The 22,647-nt window shown below is 37.8% G+C and overlaps 1 protein-coding gene across 1 annotated transcript; it reads left to right on the top strand.

Moving 5' to 3' along the window:
* Positions 1–11,804: 11,804 nt before the first annotated feature.
* LOC126872597 (uncharacterized) lies at positions 11,805–20,490 on the top strand. Its single transcript, XM_050632705.1, has 5 exons — positions 11,805–13,585; positions 14,524–14,654; positions 15,571–15,811; positions 16,634–17,435; positions 18,060–20,490. The coding sequence occupies exons 1-5, from the start codon at positions 12,787–12,789 to the stop codon at positions 19,486–19,488; spliced, it is 3,402 nt and encodes a 1,133-aa protein (XP_050488662.1). The 5' UTR covers positions 11,805–12,786; the 3' UTR covers positions 19,489–20,490.
* Positions 20,491–22,647: the final 2,157 nt, after the last annotated feature.

The raw sequence follows: 22,647 nt of genomic DNA, 5'->3' as shown, positions 1-22,647 counted from the left end.
AGGGCTGGGATATTTCCCGCTGGTATTTTATGTGGAAAAGTAGTTCCGATTTTATCTATTTTATTATATTATATATTATTTATTAAGCTAAATTCCTTAAATCTTTTATTTGAATATGGAAATCACAATGAAATTTTCTCTTCGAATATATAAAATTCTGTAGTTATTTATATATACAGATCCTAACTATGTGTAGTAAAATCTCAATTGCAGTTTCATATTACATCTCACTTATATAATTACTTTTATTATTTACCTACTGGTTAAGATATTACATTTTCTTTTCGAATATATATACATTTCTGAAGTCATCTATCTGTCATAAAGGTATTTATATCGAACTAAAGTCTCGAGCTCCATATTACAAATTCAATTATTTTATTACTTTCATTATTTACATATCGGTTAAGATATTAAATTTCATTTCTATATGTTCAAATAACTAATTTTTACTACATAACATTTTCTACATCACACTTCTACAACTAAAGAATGTTACTTGCCTTTGAAAAAACTTGCAAATATTATTGAAACACGATTAAGTACAAGCGTAACTTATATAGTTTCCTTTAAAAAGATGCCAAAAACAATCTAACAAAATACGTTTTGCAGTAGAATGTTTCCTTAAAACTCCTAAACTATCTCCTTACGAGCGATTCACACACATATAACAGCACCATAAATTGAGCTTATTCAGAGGTAAATAGCAACGGAACAATTTGATTAAAGAACGATCGTCGCGATATCGAGAATTACAAAGCGGTATAACTTCGAAGCGGAGTGGAACAACCGTTGGACGATTATGGAAATTCGACGCGCGTGACGACAATCGACACGTACCGGGTGGTAAAATTTGGTCGCGAGCGAAACGCGGCGTACCGTCGTTCGGCTACGCCTTAATTGAATGTCAAATATGAGGAAAGGGGCAAGAGTTATGGCTCTTAATGACGCCAACGTCCGTACAAAGCTTCGTCGATCGATTTATAGGTCATTGTTTGCCACCGTGTGCGTATAATTTTTCAGGTTCGCGAGCCACGTTGACGCGGAACCCTTCCTACCCAACCTATGTATCGCGTTCACGTAAATCATCGAGTAAATTGTGCAAACTTAGATCGGTCTAGACATTGCCGGGAATGTCCATTCGTTTGAATCGGACGTAAAACGAATTTCAATCACAGGGATATTAAGTTCGACCACGGCATTGGTGAAGAGGCTTGGAAGTTAAATTTGGTGTACTCGTGGAATGGCTTGCTTGTTGCGTTGAGAAATTGCTCGATGATAGTGTGTAACGAGGAACGTTAGTCAAATGCTAAATGCTTAAGATCGCGCGCCTGGGAAATACATCGCACTGGAATCTAATAAAGAGCACGTGGCGCGCTCGTGGGACGATAATATTCTATCTTCGAGTGGCTGTTTCAATTCTTAACGTCGATGTAGTTACGATTATGGTTTGAGGTGCACAGTGATTCATTATACATATGTGTATACTATCGAGTACAAGTATGTACACATTCTGATCTATTTTTTAAATGTCTGATTATTGATAAGAATGTGTATATATGAATATATATAAATTGATGGCAGACTAATGACCGAAATCAACGTTTCCTGTGGAATCCTACATCTTCTTGTGAAATCGGAAGTTGTATATCGTAAAACTTAAATCGTTTAAAACCTTATCAATGGTATATTAAATCATATTCTTTGTCAAAAATTGACGATTTAAGCATTTCAAATGATCTTTTTCAACATGTTCGACAATTTAAACGATTTTGTTCGCTTTGAGTAAATCAAGATCGCTTTAACTTCGCTTGAATTTTCCACACAATGCACCTGAATCTATACTTTAATCTACGTACAGCAATTTTATGTTTCGTCTATTCTATTTCATTTTCACTCACAAATTTTTAAGATCTACTTCTTTATGCATAAAAGGACGATCGTTTAACAAACCAAAAATCCGTCGCTTTCCACTGGCATCGTGGGTGAAAACCAACGAAAAAACATGTTTGCGAGAACGGATAAAAGCTACGTTATACACATGACGGCTTAATAATTGTATGCGCCGTGGCTCAGAGTGGGCTCGGGTGGGCCCACGGGAATCTGTTTTACATGGTGCCGCATAATTACTATGATCCCGCGCTTCACGGTGCTCCAGTTCTCCGCGTGAGCGAGGGACAGACGGATTCACGTGACCCCCGCCAGAAAGCGGCTCAAAAAGCGCCGCCGCGAAAGAAAACCTGCAATCAACGCGTCAAAAAGCAGAACTTTCACCCGGCTCGAACGTTGTTATGGATCTGCTTGTTGTTCCACCATTCTCCGCTTTGGCTTCCATGAAACGGTGCACCGTATCTGGAACGACGTCTTCTCGACTTTTTCGATGTCTGTTCGATGTTCGATGACTCTCGAATTGGGTGCACTTTTTCGAGGTGAGATACACCTTTTCAATAGAAGATACTTTATTGTGCCGAATTTCGTTGATTTTTATCATTTTATCTTCTGATTAACGTGAATCTTTAGTCTTTCTCTGTTTCCTATTTTTGACTTATTGGAATTTTAAATTGATTTAGCGTTTTCGACTGTAAATTGTTTCGTTTAAATTTTGAAGATATCGTTCTGCATACAGTCATTCCTCGAGACCTAAAATGAGAAAACTAGAAAATTTGAAATGGCGAAATTGAATGTATCGTTCGTATTACACGTGTCACGTTACAAGATAAAGGAAATTTGTTAGAGTTTTTTCACAAATGTAACAAGTAGGTATCCTAATATTTCTGGCTAGCTAGTGTATGCTAGTGTATGTTAGTGTACGCATTGATATCTTTTTCAAGAAACTTTACTTTTCTACGTTTATCCATAATTTTGTTTTAGAATAATTTGCTGCGTAAGGGCAAATCGAATTGTTATAAGTTTGAAGACGAAGTATATAAAGTTTCGAATTCGTTGTATTACACTGAATAAGCACAATGTTTTAGGGTCAGACTTTTGACCATTGAATATTGATACAGAGTTATTCTCCAGAGTAATTAAAATTTGTCCGCCGCATGATTTATATGTTTGCGCAGCATGTAAAGTTAAGGAACACATATCATTTGCCAGCGTGGAAACTTGAATTTAAGGAACAGACGACAAAGTTTCTGTGTCTCATACTGCCTCGGAGGCTATAAAACAGAGAAAACTTTTCAGACAAATGTTTCATGGCTTGTTACGTAAATTAACGTTCTTCGAGGCATTTACGAATGATCGAACGAGAAACGTATTTTTTTCGTTTTTATTAAAAATTTAATGATACGATATTTACATGTGCAAGAACGATTTTGAAATTGTCAACTTTTAATTGTATAATTATTGATGTTTTCAGCTAACAAACTAAATTCTACCGATTAACAAGTTAAGGTTAAACATTCCCAAGTTTCAATACACAGAATAATAGTACTATTTTCTATCAAACATAAACTATAACAAAATATATCTATCCATCTAACCCTTGTCAAAGTCAGTAACCTGTAACTCTCAAAATTTCTCTGGTATCCGATGTCCAGAAATTAAGCTCTTACCAGTTAACATGTTAGAGCTACAAGAGCTATATTCTAAGTAGCAACATACAGGATAATAGTACATTTTTACATCAAACACAAGCTAAAATAAAGTAGATCTACCTATTTAACTTTGACTAAAGTCTGTAATCCTCGACTCTAAAATGTCCCTGGTAGCCAAAGTCCGGACACTGGAAACCATTTACTCCACCTCCCTAACGTCTCCTACGAGCACACTGCACTTCTCTGAACAAGACTACATCCCTAACCGAATCAACAGTTCCGTCAAAACACATCCCAATCATCCTGTAAACTTTCAACAGCAAGAAGTCGGACGCCATTCACCCCCTGAACTGCACTCGAAATTTCCTCTTCTTTCTCGAGTACGCTCGAGAGCGAACGCGTCGTCGTCTACTCAGAAGATCATTCCGCTGCAATCACTGGCCTCTCCTTTGTCCGCTTGGTGCACGACGGATACACGAAGCTGGGCTTTCATGTTCGTACGTGCCTTAAGCCAACGCTCGGGCTCTTTCGCGACTGCATCCAATTCAGAGGCAATTGAATTCACGATTCCGGCCATTACGGGTGTCGGGAAAGGATTACGAGAGCGTGGAGATCGGCGCGCGTGCCGCATCTGCGAGCGGACGCGGACGAGTGCATCTCTCCAGCGAATAACGGGAACCAAGCTGGGAAATAGTCTCGTAGAGATGCTGCACCGAGATTCGTGCTCCTTAACGACCGATTCTCACTGGTAATAAGCACGCTCTCGGCCAATAATGTCACCGTTATCGAGTTAATTATGGCGTGGATCCAGACGATCTGGCGACCAGACACTGGAAATTCTGCTGACTTTCTATGAACTTGTTTGGGATCTTAGTTACCACGATTATGGGATTTTCTTGCCATTTCTTGGGAACTTGCTATGTTTGAGATTTCTGGAAGTTTTGGATTGGTAATAATTGAAGAAGGTTAGAAAATGCTGGAAGGATTCGTAAGTAACTTTATGATTAATTTACGATTCGAAATAATTAACTGCTTAAGTTTCAATTTTTTTTATTTTTTTCATTTTAGCAGAATTGTTTCTTAGCCACCTAATATATATCGTTTCGTGATCATAGATTTTAATATAGTAGGAAGTGAAAGGAAAGCAAGTGTTTCTATAAATACGAAAGAGACGAGATTGTTTATTAATTCGAAAGATGTGTCATAACAAAAATGGTTGAGGGATTAACTTTTTTATCAACGTTGATAACATAACACGAGAAAGATAGAAAATTCTTAGATAAAGAAACCATTCCACCAGACGAAATTGATCACTCTGAGTTATCGAATTCTTTCGTTAACAAAATAGCTGTTTGAAATACCTGAATTCAAGCTTGAATTTCATAAAATCTATACTCTGAACTGTGGAGTAAAATAGAACTCAAAGTCAGAATAGGTAGTACATAGTAATACAAATTACTTATGAATTACTTATGAATTACTTATGAATTTAAAGAATTTATACAGGGGTTGAATACATGCGTGATGAAAATTTGTAAATTCTAATTGGATAATTTTTGAAGGAGTCGTAGTACAACTAGACGAGAAAGGCTCGTAGTTGGTGATCTGGAATGCAAATTGACAGATGGATGTTTGAAGATGCAACATTTCAGAACGCTTAACACGATAGTTTCTGTTATGCAGGATGTAGGTGATGCAGCAGCCAGATGTAGGTTACCAATTGACTGCTTTGAACACCCATTCAAGGGGCGTTCGTAGTGAATAGAGTGATTAGAGTGAATCTAAGCGCCTCACCACCCACTTAACTTTGCGTGTGTAAGTCGTCGGTCATGCGTTCCTTCTATTTAATCCCGACAGAAATACTAATCTCCCTTTGATAACCATCCCTCCCAGAAACAAAGGAAGAATTGAAGGGGAAAATGGTACAAATATCAACATTTTCCATTTGATGAAACCTAAGTTTTTAGAAAAGAAATTATTTTAATGAAGTTTCAAGAAAGATGAAATTCTTTCCTTCGTACATTATGTAAAATTTAAATTAAATTCTTCTTTCTTATAACAAATTTTATGACTTGAACATCCCATTAAAGAATAGTAACGTTGGTCACCGTTCTGTGAAGGACTTTGACTCTTAATTCTTCGAATTTCACTCGTTATTTACTATGATTATATTACACTTTGATTACCTTGCAACAATCCTTGAATCTTTATACTTCAACCTTATTTATGTTTCAATAAACGGAAAGGCTTTTAATGTTTCATGGAAACAATTTAATATAAAATTGGATAATCACGGTACTTTCATATCTGTTTCGATTTGAGATACTTTTTAACATTAGCCGATAACGGCTAAAAGAAAGCAACATGATTAGTTCTAATATTAGATGTAAAAATTTCAATTTTGATTTGGAATGATTCATGATGGTTTTTCTTTCAAATTCTTCAATTGTCATTTTCCTGTTTATTCAACTATCTTATCACTTCTTTATATAATTAAGTTCTAAACAATATCTCCAACTTTGAAGTCGCTATTTGTTTCTCCATTCTAAAAGATCTTCTAGCATAAAGGTACCAAACGATATCGCGGAACTAATCTGGATATACATAAAGTTGTGACGCAGAGAAGGTTTGCTGATTCTTATCTTGAGAATAGTATCGGTTGATATCAATTTCACCACGGCGTAATAGTAGGTTCTAGCGTCAACTACAATCGCTTCTGATCCAACATAAAAGATCGCGATCGAATTATATGTGAGGAGACACATTGATCACAGTCTCGGTGTAAAAATCGTGGACCATAATTTTGCCTCGTTATATGTGCATGTCATACCCCGAAGAAATTTTAAAGAGAATAATAGATTCAGGAAAACTGAATTGCGTAATTGACGAACAACGATCCTGGAAACGTGTGGAATTTCGCTGAAACTTTCAAAAATTTGCCACTCCCTCGACGCTAATGAGGATATTTAAATTGGACGTACGATGAGAACCTGTTGCGAGGAAAATTATTGTGTCTGTTAAAAATTCTGTCACTAAATTCGTATTTTTAATTAACGTTGAATCAATGTCTGTGTTTCTTCGTGATCATTCGAGTTTGAAACATTAGCAATTTTAATGAAAGTTAGAACTATTAAGGTGGTCCGATAAATCCAATTTTTTACAGAAATTTTATAGATTTACAACGGTGTATTTTTACATTTTTCCCTGCATTACATATTTCTTCGTACATGTACTTACTCGTTTTCTGTTCTACTTTAGCCATCGGTAGTTTCAATGTTTCTAGGAATTTTTCAATTTATTGAAAACTGATTGAGAAAACGAGATACTCAAAGAACCATGTTTTCGCAGTGAACCTTCCAATTAGAATAGACTAAAATCAAAATACTGAAAAGTTCTTTGAACTGTTATTGTGACATACGTAGATCGTGAAAAGGTTATGAAAACCAACAAAGTTGCGTAACACTAGTAACTTTTTCTAATCAGAATAGAAGTCTATTTGAAGTCAGATTGAAGAAGATTTTTAGAGCATATCGCATATGAGCCAACTTATGCAATCTTCATATGCCTGTGAAGTCTTACGAACGTCGGAACAGCGTATTACTTCAATCCGGCTGAATTTACCGATCGATACCTCGAGCATCGAGATAGTTTTCTTCGGTTAGTGAGCAAAGGAAACACCCCGCTGTATTTATTATCAGTTTTGTTTTGTTTCAATGGGAAGATAAATTAAAAAAGATAACGTGACATAACGTAGGCACGTAGTTGTAAGCTGACACCGTGAGCTCATCGTTCTTTCAACTCGTGAGACGGCTATACCGCCCACTGCGAGACAAAAAGGACGTTCTTCATTTGATGAAACAAGTAGAACAAAACTGGTTTTCGCAGAGAATCTCATGCCACGAACGCGCGTTTCGTTTATTTAATAAGGATGCTGATTTGCCTATTCACGGTTCGATCATTTCTTATGGAGCCATTATGCGAACAAAGAGGATCTCGTCTCTATGCTTACACAAGCTTAATAATTAGGGAGATTCTTCTCGACCGTGGATTTCTAATTAAGAACCGTTCAGTTTGTTTGACGTGTGACGGGCTCTGATTATGTGCTTCGAAAATGGTCATTGTAACCGAAGCTTTTATTGGAATTGCTTGTAAATTTTTGAAATTGTTGATATTAAGCAACTCGTTTGAATCAGTTTGAAACTAGTTGATGAAGGTAGATTGTTAATAAAAGAAGGAGGAGTGTCGAATATAAATGAAATGAAGTGAAGCTAATTGAGAAAGAGTTGGGCTAGGTTGCAACCAGGTAATTAAATTTTCTCTGAAAATTTCCTCAATTAGAAAACTTCCATAGCTCGTCATATAATTTCTCCCAGAGTGCTGGTAATGATTTTCTGGTGGAACTGTGTGTTCGTTAGAAAAAAACTAAAATTGTAAAATAGTTATCGAAATAGTACAACTGCATTATAAATGATCAAAGAATGCTTTTTGTAATAAGACAAAAAATTAAGATATACGAATTTTACGCTTGAAAAAAATAAAATTTACAATAGCGACTCAAATATCTCATACTTTAAGGAAATAAGATAGTACATAGCAAGCTGCGATGGGTGATAAATTATTTTTTAATGATTTTCATTTTTCGAAACTGAAGCTTTTAAGACATGGAAGAAAAGATCTATTTGCATTTCCTTTATAATAGTTACATTTCTGGTCAAAATAATATTGTAAAATAAAAGGAAAACACGTTGAGAGCCACTGATTTCTTATGTCCTTATTTCTTGGTCGGAGGATCCGCGAAGAGGCGCCACGGGGATGTCGCTGAGCGAGCTGTCCTCTCGTCTTTCAGCCACTCCCATTTTCAGCTACCGAGTTACTGCCACTCTGTCAATCTCACCTGACAGTCGCGTCCAAACGAAGATACACTCCCGACAATGAATAACCCTCCGAGTCGCCATTCACCTTGTCACTGAGAGGAAAAGTTGTGTCGTTTGTATCCCACGATATTGCAAACGCGATCAGTCTTGGAAATTAGTTCTACGAACTCGTTGAATACTGAATTTCAATGCACTCGCCCCAATCGAATGGAAGAAGTTATACTTATGGACAAAGATATTCATGAATTTCGTCTTCGTTAATGCAATCGTAATTATTATTTCTTTTTCATTTCACAGTCACTACAGGAATATTATACAGAATGCATCGAAAAGGGTAATACCCTATTTTGAAGAAAAAAGAGGAGAAGAATGAACCAATTTCTGTTCGACAATATTTTTTCGAAATTAAACTGTTTTGCATACAATTTCCATTTACAACAGTTATGTAAATGTGTAAATGCATTATAATTGTTCTCCATAATTCTGAAGAATACTGTTAACAAAAGTAATTTTGCACGAGATGAAAACAACCAATTCTGTTGGATAATGAAAAGAATATTTGATGATGTTGGGGACAATTGGAATCCTGATCATGTTACTATGTTTATTTTTTCCCTCATCAAAAGATTTCAGCAACCTTTCCAAATTACCTTCGATAATGCGTATAAATCACGTAACCTTCCAATTCACACCCTTTCGCACCAATACGTTCCAATTAAATTTTACCCCAATATAAAACGACCATAAAACTAAGGGAGAAAAGTGCACCAAATATTGTTTCGCCGATAAAAATACGACTTCAAGCAAAACTTTAAAGCTTCGAAAACACGAAAGCCTTGTCCTTAGGCGTCTCATTTGAATAAGACAAATGAAGACATCCGGGAGACACACGGCGAGAACGATGAAGCTGATAGCTGAGATTGGGCCAGGGATCACCTACGGCGTGTATACGAGGCATCGAACCGTACCGATTGATTACGATCGTTACGAAGACAATGGTGGACACGGGCTTATTCTAACGACGACGGCTCTAACTTTGGAACCGGGAGGATTACCTTGAATGGTCTGCCACGGTTAGCAAAGGATCGAGTTTTGTCCGCTGAAAACCGATCTCCTGTCTACTACCCACGCCTTGATATCTTTTACTATTCCTCAGTTTTTCGATCTGACGATCGTACTATCTAGAGATAAGAAACTGTCTATAATCAAAGTTCATGGCTTTTCATATTTTACTCGGTTATTTACAATGGCGGACAGAAGAAAGTTTAAAACTGACACTCGTGTATATAATCACAATTTGTATCAACATCTTTCTTGTCGTTTATTGTATTAATTTATATTAATTTATAATAATTATATTATACATTCATTTTTATCGTCACTTATAATTCACTTTTGCAAAATTATAACGTTTCTTCCGTTTTATTCTTTAAATTTTCTTCTGGATATTACTGTATATAAATTGCAATTATACGTATGAATATAGTTAACAGAATAGAATCTAAGAAAACGATTGTTCTACTTATTAAATATTGTAACAAACACTATACTTTGGATATTTTATAAGGGATATCTCAGAAATTATGGTAGCAACTGGCAAGTCAGGAATGTGGAATAAATCTTTTTCATGAGACTTTCAGTTTCTGAAAAAAGCATATCTGTTGAAACTCTGTTTTCGTGGAAATGAGAACTTGAATAGGAAAATTGTATTCTACGTTTTTCACTTATTTTCGCACGTAGATTAATCTTCTGTTGTTTGTTTATTCATTTGGTAAGTACCAATTATAAGTTACCAATTGGTAAGTTGCCAAATTCACGTATATTAAATTTCCAAGTACGATTTTATCGAAAATGAAGCGTAATATGAAATATGTTTACTCTATACTTTTGATTTTGCTATAATTACTGGCTCTCTTTGTATCTTTTTATAAGTTACATATTTGCATTCCGTGTATACTTGTCGATTTTTGTAACTTCAAATCAACATCTACATATAAATGTATGAAAGTTCACAGGATTTACGATCCTACACAAGAAAATGAAATTACGCTATAACCAATCAAACCCATCTTATCATTCCTTCGCATATTGCTACGTTTTATCATGCAAATCGAACCGAGTAACCGTAAAAGCGACCGTCCTTCGAAGCTTAGTAAAGCATGTCGAATAAAATCCTAAGATTGTGGTGTCACGCGAGGAGATCTCGTTTTCGATCCCCGGTTTTAGTCTCGAACGACTTGATTGAGCAGTTGAGGCCGATCGAGACGTGTTGGGGATCGTTTAACTCGTGGTGGATCGAGGTTACAGGCGGTTTGCCACAATTTGTCTGGACGGCGAAGTAACGTGTTAACGGGCTAGAAAGTGGCTGCAGGTGCTGTTAGCTTTCGTGACTCGACGCGTTAACGGGAGCGTGGCGTTTTCGCGTGTCGTGGCGCGCGCGGCACCTTCGTGTTGCGAAAGAGTAACGTTTTCTCGAGAGCAACGCGAAAATGTATGTAATCGAGGAACGGCGGAGATTCTGGTGGTTCTATGCGTTTCGAATAATAGCGGAACGTTTTCCAGCAAACGAAACTTCCTATTCAGGAAGGACTAGCTCGAAAGAATCGAGAGGCGCGTTATCCTGGCGACTGTGTCTCGTGAAAGGAAGAAAGTTTGCTTACGAAGCGTACGCCGGTATATGAAATAGGTTTTCCTTAACTTCTCCATTTTTATCCTCGTTCAGAGGAAATTTACATAAAGCTGTTGTAATACTAGGTTCTCGAAAGTATGAACTACGGAAACTACGGTATCTCTAGAGGGAAGGTAATGATATTGGGGATTGAGAAACTACGCTGACAAGTTAGGTTAAAGGTAAGTTAAGTTGTTGTCACCCTCTGAAACAAGATATTTTAAAAGTTTACGGGAAAAGTGATTACAAAAGGTATCGATGCGCATCCTTATTTTTCAATGAAGCGTTCTCTATCGAGTTCTATACATTTCATTTTTATAGTATCAAATTTTTGTAGTCATATGACAATGCCACCTATTACTAGATGATACAAAATTTATATACATGGACTTAATTAATAAGTATGCAAATACTATAAGAAGTGCAATGACGTGTCTATCTTTTTTATAGTTATCGTAAAGAAGAGAAAATTGTGGGTAACTAAATATATATGATTTGTTGAATACGAAAAGGATCTGCAAGTAGAATATATGTTACTAGAAAAATGATCAAGTATATAGAAGAAAGATTTAACGATATTATAATTCATGATTTAAAGAATTAACTATCGTGATACATAATTTTACATCACATGTCGGATATCTATTTCCCGATAACATTCTTGTAATCTTAATTAATCGCTATCGTGCTATATTCATGTCGTGTCATTACATCATCTCTAAGCAACTATGCTAAAGCCTACATCATTATGTCACAGACACCTATTCTCTACGCCTACCATAAAACTTTCTTTTCATAATTCAAATATTAAAATCCAACTCGAGAAATATCTTACTCCTACCGCAAAACCATCTTTCGGATACTGGAACCAGAGAAAATACATGTTACACGAAGTTAACACGTCGCAATTCCTCCGCCTCCGACATATGGCAAACAAATCTAACAAATATAAATGGAGGAAGGAAGAAGATTTGTCTTGATCAGAGGAACATATTCGATACGGTTCTAGACGCGAGACGAATGAATCATGTTGCCGACTGTAACCGTGTATAAAACTATATCGAAACCACCCCCTTACAAGAACGTATAACGGTTGAAAAAGGGGGGGGGGGTGTATGTGTCGGGATAGAAGGGGAGGATGGCACGTTTCTGCGCAACTCCGAGGGCTTTTCCCCTGTCCCTCGCCATCTGCTGGAAGCTGCACGAGTGAGGAGATGTATTGAACAGGCTGAATGCGCGTGCAGAGATGCGCGAGTATCCGCGAATTCCCGGCAGCACGGGGCCGCAGTCCGCACAATAAAGAAAAAAATTGCCACAGAGTTAGAGGAACAGAGAGGTGGCGAGCGAGACAGAGACAGAGATACCGTCCTAATCCTCCTGGACGCCGAAGAGGCAGACTCGATTAATAGTCACGGTCGCGAGAGAAACGACGTCGTCCTCGTGCGCGCGGTGCCTCGGGATGAGACTGCTGCTACTTTAAGCGGAGCTTCCGGAACGGAGTACCGTTCAATGGGCCACCGCGTCTGGTGATCATCATCTCTGGTGAAACAGTTTTTCAATTTGTGTCTCCCGTCTCGTAAATCGTTCTCTCAACGCGTCGTTACTCACGAGTTCAACGAATAAAACGAGTTGTTCGGTCGGCGTCGAAACGCGTGTGAGTCGTTTTGTCCGGGAAACGAGCAGTATCAGACAAACGCCTGATAAAATGAGACCCGGCGGCTTCGTTTTGTTCCATCTTCTGCTTGTGTATATGTTTTTCCTCGTATCGGAAGCGAGACTCATACAACAAGCGGCTGACGACGACGACGACGACGATGACGATGATTGGGACGACGAGGACGACGAGGACGACGACACCGACGAGCAGAGTTATCAAACGAAACCGGAGGTGGACGATGACGGACGCATATATAAGAACCCGAGGAATTCCCCGTCGGCGGCGTGTCCAAGAAACGAGGGACAGGCGGAATTGCTCGGTCAGAAGTGTCTGCGAAAGTGTTCTACCGATGAAGATTGCAAGAGCAAGAAGAAGAAGTGCAGATGCGACGGTGTTTGCGGGATGTCTTGCATCAAGCCTGAGAGAGAATGCCCGGCGCTGAGCGATATTCAGCACGGTGTGAAGTCGGAGACTGGAAGATTTTTCGGCGATCAAGTCCATTACACTTGTGATCCTGATTATTTCACCGTCGGTGTTACCGAGAGAACGTGTAGGGCCGACGGTAAATGGACCGGCACGACGCCTTCCTGCAAGAAGGATGTCAGTTCCTTCTGTTCTCAGCCGCCTAAGGTGAAAAACGCGCGACACAACGCGCTCTCTGAACAGACCACTTTCGACTTGGACAACGAAGTTCAGTACTTTTGCGACCATGGTTACACGACTACCGGTATCAGAAAGGCGAGGTGCCTGTTGATGGAAGGTATTGCTAGCTGGTTTGGACCTGACATCACCTGCGAGCCGCAGAAATGTGGACCTCCCGCGGATATTGCGAACGGCGGGTACGCGGGTATGTATCATTTTGGCTTTAGGAGTGGTTTGTTACGGTTTAGTGGGAGAAGATATATAATATAAGAATAACCGAATCTTTGTTGAGAAATTGAACCGTTAGAAGGATATTCATTATTTGATATTATGAGAGTAGTAAAAATGATTCTTTCGTAATATTTCGTGGAGACTATAGAAATACAGCGGTGCATTTTTGAAGATTTGAATAATTTTTTTGGGAAAAAAAGGATAAAGACTTCTTATATTTGATATTATGTGCTATTTTATGTATTTTTCTTTTAGATTCATTTACTACAGGTTTCATATCATAATTGTCGGTATTTAACTACTTCATTCGCAAATTGTTTAACAGACAGTAACGTTTGTTTGACAATTTTCTCTTTATTTAGAAACGCGCGAGGATTCTTTACACATGGAATAGAATTTATTTGTGATCATACAATGGTGATCGAATTATTCCGATTATGTACTTCGAAGTTGTCGCTTATTGTATGGAACAAGAAAGAAGAGAATAGCGAATATTTAATACATAGCAAGGATTTTAAAATTCGTCCAAATTACTGGAAATACAAAATAATTTTATCATACTCAACGATAGTAATATTCTACTTCATAATTCTATATACGTTGTCATAGAATTACATGTTTGAAATGCTCATTACCACCGATGGTGCAGAAGCACCGTTGACAATAGCCATGTAGTTATTTTTCGTATGAAAACTGAACAGAAACTGAAATGAATTTCTCTAAAGAAATAATTATTACGTATTAGATACCAATTAAATCTTTGATCTCTATTAGAAATTTATCTTTTTTGAATATATTTTTAACTTGTAGAAACCTATATAAGCAGACACTTGATGTGAACCAATTTCATCTTATATTATTTCAATTATAAGGATTCTTAGGCGAAATCGCAACGTTTGTTTTCTGTTCAAGGCGAATGTTATACGTACGATTGTAGTGTGTCGTACCATTGTATGGATGGCTACGAATTAGTTGGCAAAGCGGAGAAGCTATGCTTGGCAGATGGCACATGGACTCCTAAAGAATCACCACAATGTGTGCAAGTAAGAGTTTTTCGCGACATATGAAACTTGTTTCTTCGTGTTCCGTTCCCTTTTTATTTGAATCCTTTTTATACCTTTTATTTTTATTCTTCATCCTTTTTAACTGGATGCTACAAAAATTTAAAATAATTATATGTTCTATGGGATCAACGAATCTAAGAAAATGTCAACTGAACGCATTAAGGGCCAAACGATAGTTTATCATAATTTATCAAATTTCATATAATTGTAGGATCTGCATACTTGGAAAATATAGCGGCGAAAAAAATATTAGGCGAATCTTTGAAATTTCCTTCCATACACACAATGTTAAGGACCAGAATTTGCTTATGTAAACTGATTGAAAAGAAATTGTAAATGTAATGTCGCGTTAACGTTGGCTTCTAATGAATCAAATTTGTATCAGCTGAAAAAGCATTTTCACAGCGAAATTTATGGAAATAAAAATCAGAAGTCTTACATCTCTTACGACTAGTTAATAATTAATCATTCTTAACACGTTGACTGCCACGGTGGTAATCGGTGACCCACGTTTTATTAAAATTTTTACAATGATCAAAATAAGATAATTTTCATGAACTAGAAAATTTTCAACAACGTGAATGATTTACAGGATATTATTAAAAAAGTGTGCGCAAATACGATATAATATTTTGTAAAAGTTAAATGTTATGGTGTAGTATATTTCAATACATCACAGCTTCCAGGGTAAAGAATATAAAATTTGTGTGATAGTCAACGCGTTAATTAATCATATTTAAATTAAAAAAAAAGAATATCAATTTTGTATGAATAACAAAATTAAAGAGATACGATATATTTAAATAAAATTGAGAAAGTGATCGCGAATTTGTTCAATAATGACCAGTAGTGTATGTGTACGTACGTTTCGAAGCAGGAAATGTTTTCTGTTCAGGTTACAACGGTGCAATGTCCGAAACCGGAGAATCCAGTGAGCGGGAACGCGGTGTACACTTCGTATGCATACAATTCCATCGTGTCGTACGAATGCAAGTATGGATACACAGTGGTCGGCGCGACGACCAGGCGTTGCGGGGCAGATAGAAAATGGACCGGAAAGACACCTACCTGCCAGGAGATTAATTGCGGTTCACCTGGTGTTCTGTACAACGGTTGGATTGAGAATATCGAGGCGGGTGAGTCGCACGATGGAAGAGCGGAGAAAATTCTTCGCCGTGTTTATTAATAATCGCGTCGTTACGAGAATAAACAATAGTAGAAGTTTATGAGAATGTTGCAACTATTTTGCGGTCAAAACAGTATGATACGCTGAGAATATCGTGGAAAGGATTTTGTATAGATATTGGTTTGGAAAGTGTAGGCGTTTTATTCGATATAGAGTTGATAAGGTATTACTTGAGACATACTTATTCAAATAATTGAATATTTGCCTCAATAATTCTTTCGATTAATATGGAATTATCTTTTTCGTAAGAAGAATGACAAACTTTTACATTTTAATCCCTACATCATATTTAAATATTAATACTTAATTCTATTTTAAATGAAGGATCATTCAAAGTGAATTTTCTATTCCAACGATATTCTTACATCTTCATAATTTTTTGAAAATTTCTTTTATATGAAATCATCAGGAAAGCATCAGGACAATGTTACATTCACACACAGACATATTAATATCTCATTAGATTAAACATCATTCAAAATGAATCTCTCGCTCCATCGATATTCTTTGTTACCGGTAAAAGCTTTATTTACGCAAAACTGTACACCGCAACAAATACATTAAAACATTTACAACAATGGATTAAGCATCATTCAAGCTAAATTTCCCATGTTGCTTCTTTTATTTACTTCCACAATATCCTAAATTCGCCTTTGTTCAAAACCAGCTAAAATTCCGAACGGCAAACTGTTAAAACTCTTGTTTCATATTCTCAAAAATAACGAAACCCACGTAAATCCGGACTGACCTCTTTATACGCTGACTCCAACAGGTACCGGTCTGGGTGCCAGCATAATTTTCCGCTGCAACGACCACATGAAGCTCGAGGGAAATACCTCGTCGGTTTGTCAGATCGACGGAAAGTGGCGTTATCCATTGCCACAGTGTCTTGCACCTTGCGTCGTGCCTCAAATAGAAAACGGTAACATCACGGTGGCCAGCCACGATAGGGATCACATCAACAACGTGACTGTGGTCGAGCATGGCGAGAGATTGCTAGTTTTTTGTGAAGAAAACTATGAATTCGCGGTGAACAACACGCCCGTAGTTTGTAATAATGGCACGTGGTCCATCGTGCCCAGTTGCTCGCCAGCCAGGTGTAAACAATTGCCTAAATCGCCCAAAAATGGGATGGTGATAGCACCCAAAACCGATCACGGAATGAAAGCGATATTCAAGTGCAAAGATGGCTTTGAACTTGTCAAAGATGGGCCAGACAACATCACGAGATCGGTGAAATGTCAATATGGAAATTGGATCGGAGACATTCCTCACTGCATGCAAGTGTTTTGTCCTTTCCCTGGTTTCATCGAGAATGGAAAGGTCTTCTTGATGGGCAACATGGGAGTCTATGATTATAGGCCATATGTGAAGAAGGTTGTGAATAACAAGCAGATTATGTATGATTGTGACAAAGGATACGTCCTGGATGATGGACCCACTGGAGCAACTTGTGTTGGAGGAAGCTGGAGCCCTAAGGAGCTGCCCAAGTGCATTCCTGGACAGCACCCTAGGCTCAGATGGAGCAGACGACGAAGATCTGTGAATGAGGAAGATCTTACTATGAATTACAGGTAAGTTGAAGATTTTTCTATTATATTTATGAATGAATTGTAGGATTCAGAATCGAATGTTGATTTAAGAAGAAAGTTGATCGACATGGTAGCCATTGATGATTGGTATTCACGCTAGAACTATTGATCTTTAATACGTACCTAAATATATTATACATTAACTGGAATTAAAACATCATGAAGTGAATAAGTATATGTAAACAAAAATAAACATTAATATGACCAAAGAAGACTTGCATCTCTTTAACAGATAATTGTAAAAACAAAAATTTGTCAATGATAAAAAGTTTGATTAAAATACTTCCATTGAATAAACGATTATATATTCGTATAATTTTTAATGCTTCCTAATGGTATTTCGGAGATGTAAGAAATTTTTTAACTATAAGGAATTACGATTAATCTTGAATAATTGGAAAGGGGATACATATAGTAAATTTCATTTTGAAATATTTAAATGTCGCTTGTATTTCAACTATGGGTATAAGAATTTTGTATTTATGATTACATTATTTATATTTCAATTTTTATATACAAATAAAGTAGAGAAAAAATAGGGGAATTTGAAGTTTAATTTCTACTGGGATATCTGTCCTTAGGAAGTCGAACTAAATCTTTTTCCAGAAAATTCATCGAGTTCTTCCGCAAGATCGGCAAGAAGCTGCTGCATCTCGAGATGAACAAGAGCAAAGAGCACTCGAAGCATAAGATCGAGGCGAAGAACTCGAACTCCAGCCACCACGACAACAGCACTGAAGCTCTATCGTGGAAGAAGCATCCAGGCCATGGAAACAGATCGCGTCTTCGCGAGGAGAAGATGATCGACTTTCTCAAAATCGTCTATCGTAAGCTGCAACGCATGGACGCCAGACAATCTAACAATTCCACCAACGGCAGTATGCACGATCTTCTAAACGCTATGAGTAAAAACTTCTTCCACGTAGATTTATCCGAATCTCGGAAGAATAATTCCGGCAGAGGTCGTTCGGAATTTGAAATTCGAAACCAGAGAGAATTCATCAAACTTAAACGAGAGTTCGAGCGGATCATGCGATTTTATAATAAGTCAATGCGTTGGAACGAGAAGCAGAATCGAAAGGATTCAAAGAAGAAAGGCCAATCTCACGGAGAAAAGGGGAAGAAATCAAAGGACAAGAAGAAGCATCGTAAAAATTATTACAAGGGATTCTACGAATTCGTGAACAGTTACGTAACCGAAAAACTGTCTATGTTGGAGGCCCGGAACGCCACCGAGGAGCTGATCAAAAATATGAAGATCGACAAGTTCACCGTGCGAAACGGCACAACGTTCACAGTAGGTGAGATGTACGCGTTCTTCAAACATATCATAGAGGCTAAATTAAACAACACGGAGGACACGACGCAGGGGGAACCGTCGACAACGGCGTCTTCGTTTTTCACGAGCACGACCGCCGCCATTGGCAGCGGAAACAGTAGCAGCAGTACGGTGACGACGTCGAGCACGTCGACGACAAGCGGCACGACTACGACGCTGGCGACGCCGAGGGAGATCGAGGCGCGCGATAATCGATCTTCGACGATGGCCAGTAACGAGTCTTCGATGCTGGACAACGAGATCCCAGCCAAAGAAGGAGTGCCAAAGCACCGCAGCAAGCGAATACGAAACGCATCCGAGGACAGTGGTCCTCCGCGTCAGAAGAGGAGGCTGCTGTCCCTGAACGAGCTGCTGATAGCCAACAAGAAGAGCACTAACAACATTGCCGGCTCGTCGTCGTGGAGGAGCGAGAAGCAATGGGCTACAAAGAGGTTCAGGGCCTACGACGACGAGAAGACCAGGCTGTTTACGTTCAAAGAGCTCGAGGCTCAACAACAAAGTCGCTCTAAACGATTCCTGCCACCGTCTGAGCTGGATAATCAAATCTTTTTAAAAAATTTATATCTACACGCGTACGAAGACGAATATCGGGCGAACGTGAAACGCTCGATCGTTCAAGGAAATCATACGAACGAGCAGCAGCCGACTGTGTACAGGAGGCGCAAGGGCAATCTGGGCGCGTACGAGATCAAGTGAACGAAAAGCGGAATTAATTGTGTTGTGATATTATTGACGGAATTTACTGAGGTCATTAATACCGATATCAATTCGATTTTAGGCGAGTATACATAATATACGATAGGATTATAATCGTTGTCCCTCGTCGATGCGCATTGTAAGACGTGTATCGCGCTTTTTTCAATGAATCAATCTTTTTCCATTTGTCAAGTCTCGGTGTAACCTGGTTTTACGATGGGGTTCAGTCATTATTCGACACTTATTCGCCGCGATGCGAGCTGATAGAATTTCAACGGTTTGTTCCAGATATTCCCTTTTGTTTTTTCTTTCCTTTCATTGTGTTTCCCTCGTCGTGATAATTGATGGTTATTCGATAAGTCGATGATTATTCGATGTCTTTTTATGTATGGAATGCGAAGATTAGTGCACAAGCCCCTTGTCCAGTTGAAATCGTTGCTGAAAGGAGAGGGTTAAAAGTGTGTTACAGGGTTTTTAATCCACAACGTTTAAGACTGATCAACTTCGAATTTTTAACGTAACTTTTATGGTTTCTTCGCTTTCTTCTGTCTACAACGGATAAATTTTCAACGTTGAATTTTTAAAGAGAGATTGATGAAAAAATGCTTGCCAAATTTCCTTACTTTTAGTTTGTGATACTACGGGAAAGCAGTAATTCTTCATTTAGTGTAACGAGCATATATCGTTAATAAGATAAATATGAAGAACGAAAGACAGAATCAAAATGGAAACGACGTATTGACTACAAGGGGCGTAAAAGTATTTTAGATATGGCTGTCGCTGAAAGTAGAGATAATTGCCAGCACAAGAGCAGCGTGTCGTTTTGTTTTCAAAGTAGCCAGCTCGCATTGCAAAAAGTATTTTAAACTCTTTGAAAAATCGTATTAGTAGAAGGATATGTTAAACGTATTTTAAGTATATCGTGGAAAAGGCATCAAAAAAAAAAAAAAAAAAGAAAAGGAAAAGGATAAAACGAAGAAGAAAAGGATTTAAGAAAAAGAAGACGAGTCGAGAAGGAAAAAGGTAAAACACGTTCGGAACTCGTTCGATCAAAACGATCTTCCGTTGTATAATCGATTAAGTTTTCACGAACCGCGAGGCTGTGTTTGTTAAACTATTATATCGATTAAAAAATAGGTTTTTTAACTGTTATTATCGAAAGGCATTGTAACGTTACGACGTTGTATATAATACATTCACGTTGATTTCATGTCTTTCTCTCCTCGGTTTGATACCAAGACGATAAGATATATATATATATATACACATACGGTCGTATCAATACTCCCGTCCTCGTCTCTTCGTAATTAACTTTTACTTGCGAATGTTTCAAATCCACAGTACACGCATACATATTTCAAACCATTTGTATCGGTCGATCGATCGATCGACCCTTCTCAAACAAAGAAAGACACTGCGAATCAAACCATACACCACTCGTATACAGACACTCGTGCATTTTTATGAATGACAAGTCATGGACAAGTATCATTAGTGAATAATAAGTATTATGATACGAACAATATCGGTAACGTGTACGTTATTCTTCGATCTCCCGAATTAATTTAATCAATCATTTATTTCATTCTAAGTATTTAATTTTATGTTTTTTATTCACTATGTTTAATTTTATTTCAGATTTCGGTTATGAAGTATCAGAAACTGGAAGTACAACTTCATCCTTCTTCATCCTTCGCTCTTTTATTTTAATCCACTGAGAGTTTAGTAAATTTCTTTATCTCATTATTTTGTTATATTTTTTGTATGTTAATTGAATAATTATATATAGATGATTAATTCTATCTATATAAATTTCTAATTAATATATAACAGATGCAATATTATGGGGATCTTAATGGGTTTGTCACTGTACCAAAATTTCCAATTTTCATGGATGATCAGTAGTTCAAATATCAAGCAATACATTCAACGCCATTTAGAAAACGAAGAAAACCTTTAAGAAACCAAAGAAGAAGAATAAAAGAAGAATTAAATTTTAAGAAGTTAATATTGAACTAAAGCTTCCAGATGATAATGATTCACGAATGAGGCAACACATTCACCTCCATTTCTCCCATTCCCAAATTGAAATATCTTGCAAACATCCTACGATAAGATATTCTCCCTAAAGAAAATCAAACCAGATCAAAAAAAAAAAAAGAAAAAAGAAAAGAAAAGAATAAGAAAGAACGGAAATGAAGATCGGCCAATTAAATGGTCAAATCAACCTTATAAGCGGAAGCCATAAACAACGGATACCATGTGATTTTTTCCATCGCCAATTCCAGTGAATTCCTCGTACCACCCATATAATTTTGCGAATAATTTAAATCGGCGGTGCGCGAAACGGGAATCAAGTAGCTGATTCACCGATGAAAGGTACGTGTATGGTGGTAAAACGACGTTTGGCGCGTATTTGATATCTCCGTAGATCGATAACGTCCGAAAACGGGGGTCTGTGGTCCCGATCGCTGATTATGCCGTAACATCACAGGTAATTAAGTCCGAAAATAAGCGGAGCCTGAAAAAAAGGGGCGCGGTTCCATGCAACGCGCGCGTAATTCGCGTTGCTCGCGTCTCGCCCCGGCATTGCTCCACCTGTCAATAATCGAACAGTGTCATTAATTACGGACCAATTATAATTCGGTAGACGGCGACGAGAACCATGTCCGCGATGTTATCTGGGAACCGCCGCTCGTTAACACATCCGTCGTCGCTTCGAGGAATCGTGTTAAATCGATTAATCCCCGACCAACACGCACGGTCGTTATGATAAGAGCAACTTGGATCCACGGACTCCACGTGTGGTGTGTGGTACGAGTGTGTAAGTATAGATCTGTACGTGCGATAACACTGCACCGGCAATAAAAGTGCGAGGCTACTCGTCGATGGGCCGGATTGAAGTACGCGATGATTGGTAACTCGTAATTGGACCGGACCATCCACTGAGGTCTGACGTATGCGAACCATCTTTTGCTTTTGCGAATACATTACCGGGATAAGATACCTCCAGATTATTATGGGAATTTTTCGATGAGAGGATTTTAATCGCGGGGATTGGGGATGATTTGCGACGAAGATACGATTGGTTTTGCCCGTGAATTTCAGCTTCGGAATTATTGAATAGCTACTTGATTTCCTTACTTTTCTTTTCTTTTT

The sequence above is a fragment of the Bombus huntii genome, chromosome 13, assembly GCF_024542735.1.
Source record: "Bombus huntii isolate Logan2020A chromosome 13, iyBomHunt1.1, whole genome shotgun sequence".
Taxonomy (NCBI): domain Eukaryota; kingdom Metazoa; phylum Arthropoda; class Insecta; order Hymenoptera; family Apidae; genus Bombus; species Bombus huntii.
The sequence above is the reverse complement of the archived record's forward strand: the minus strand, read 5'-3'. Positions and strand labels throughout refer to the sequence as shown.

What these genes read in the sequence shown, in the direction of transcription:
- LOC126872597 (XM_050632705.1), top strand. Translation starts at nt 12,787, where the DNA reads ATGAGACCCGGCGGCTTCGTTTTGTTCCATCTTCTGCTTGTGTATATG. An exon ending in TGCGAACGGCGGGTACGCGG is followed by an intron (nt 13,586 to 14,523) that starts GTATGTATCATT and finishes TTTCTGTTCAAG; the next exon opens with GCGAATGTTATACGTACGAT. An exon ending in GATCTTACTATGAATTACAG is followed by an intron (nt 17,436 to 18,059) that starts GTAAGTTGAAGA and finishes ATCTTTTTCCAG; the next exon opens with AAAATTCATCGAGTTCTTCC.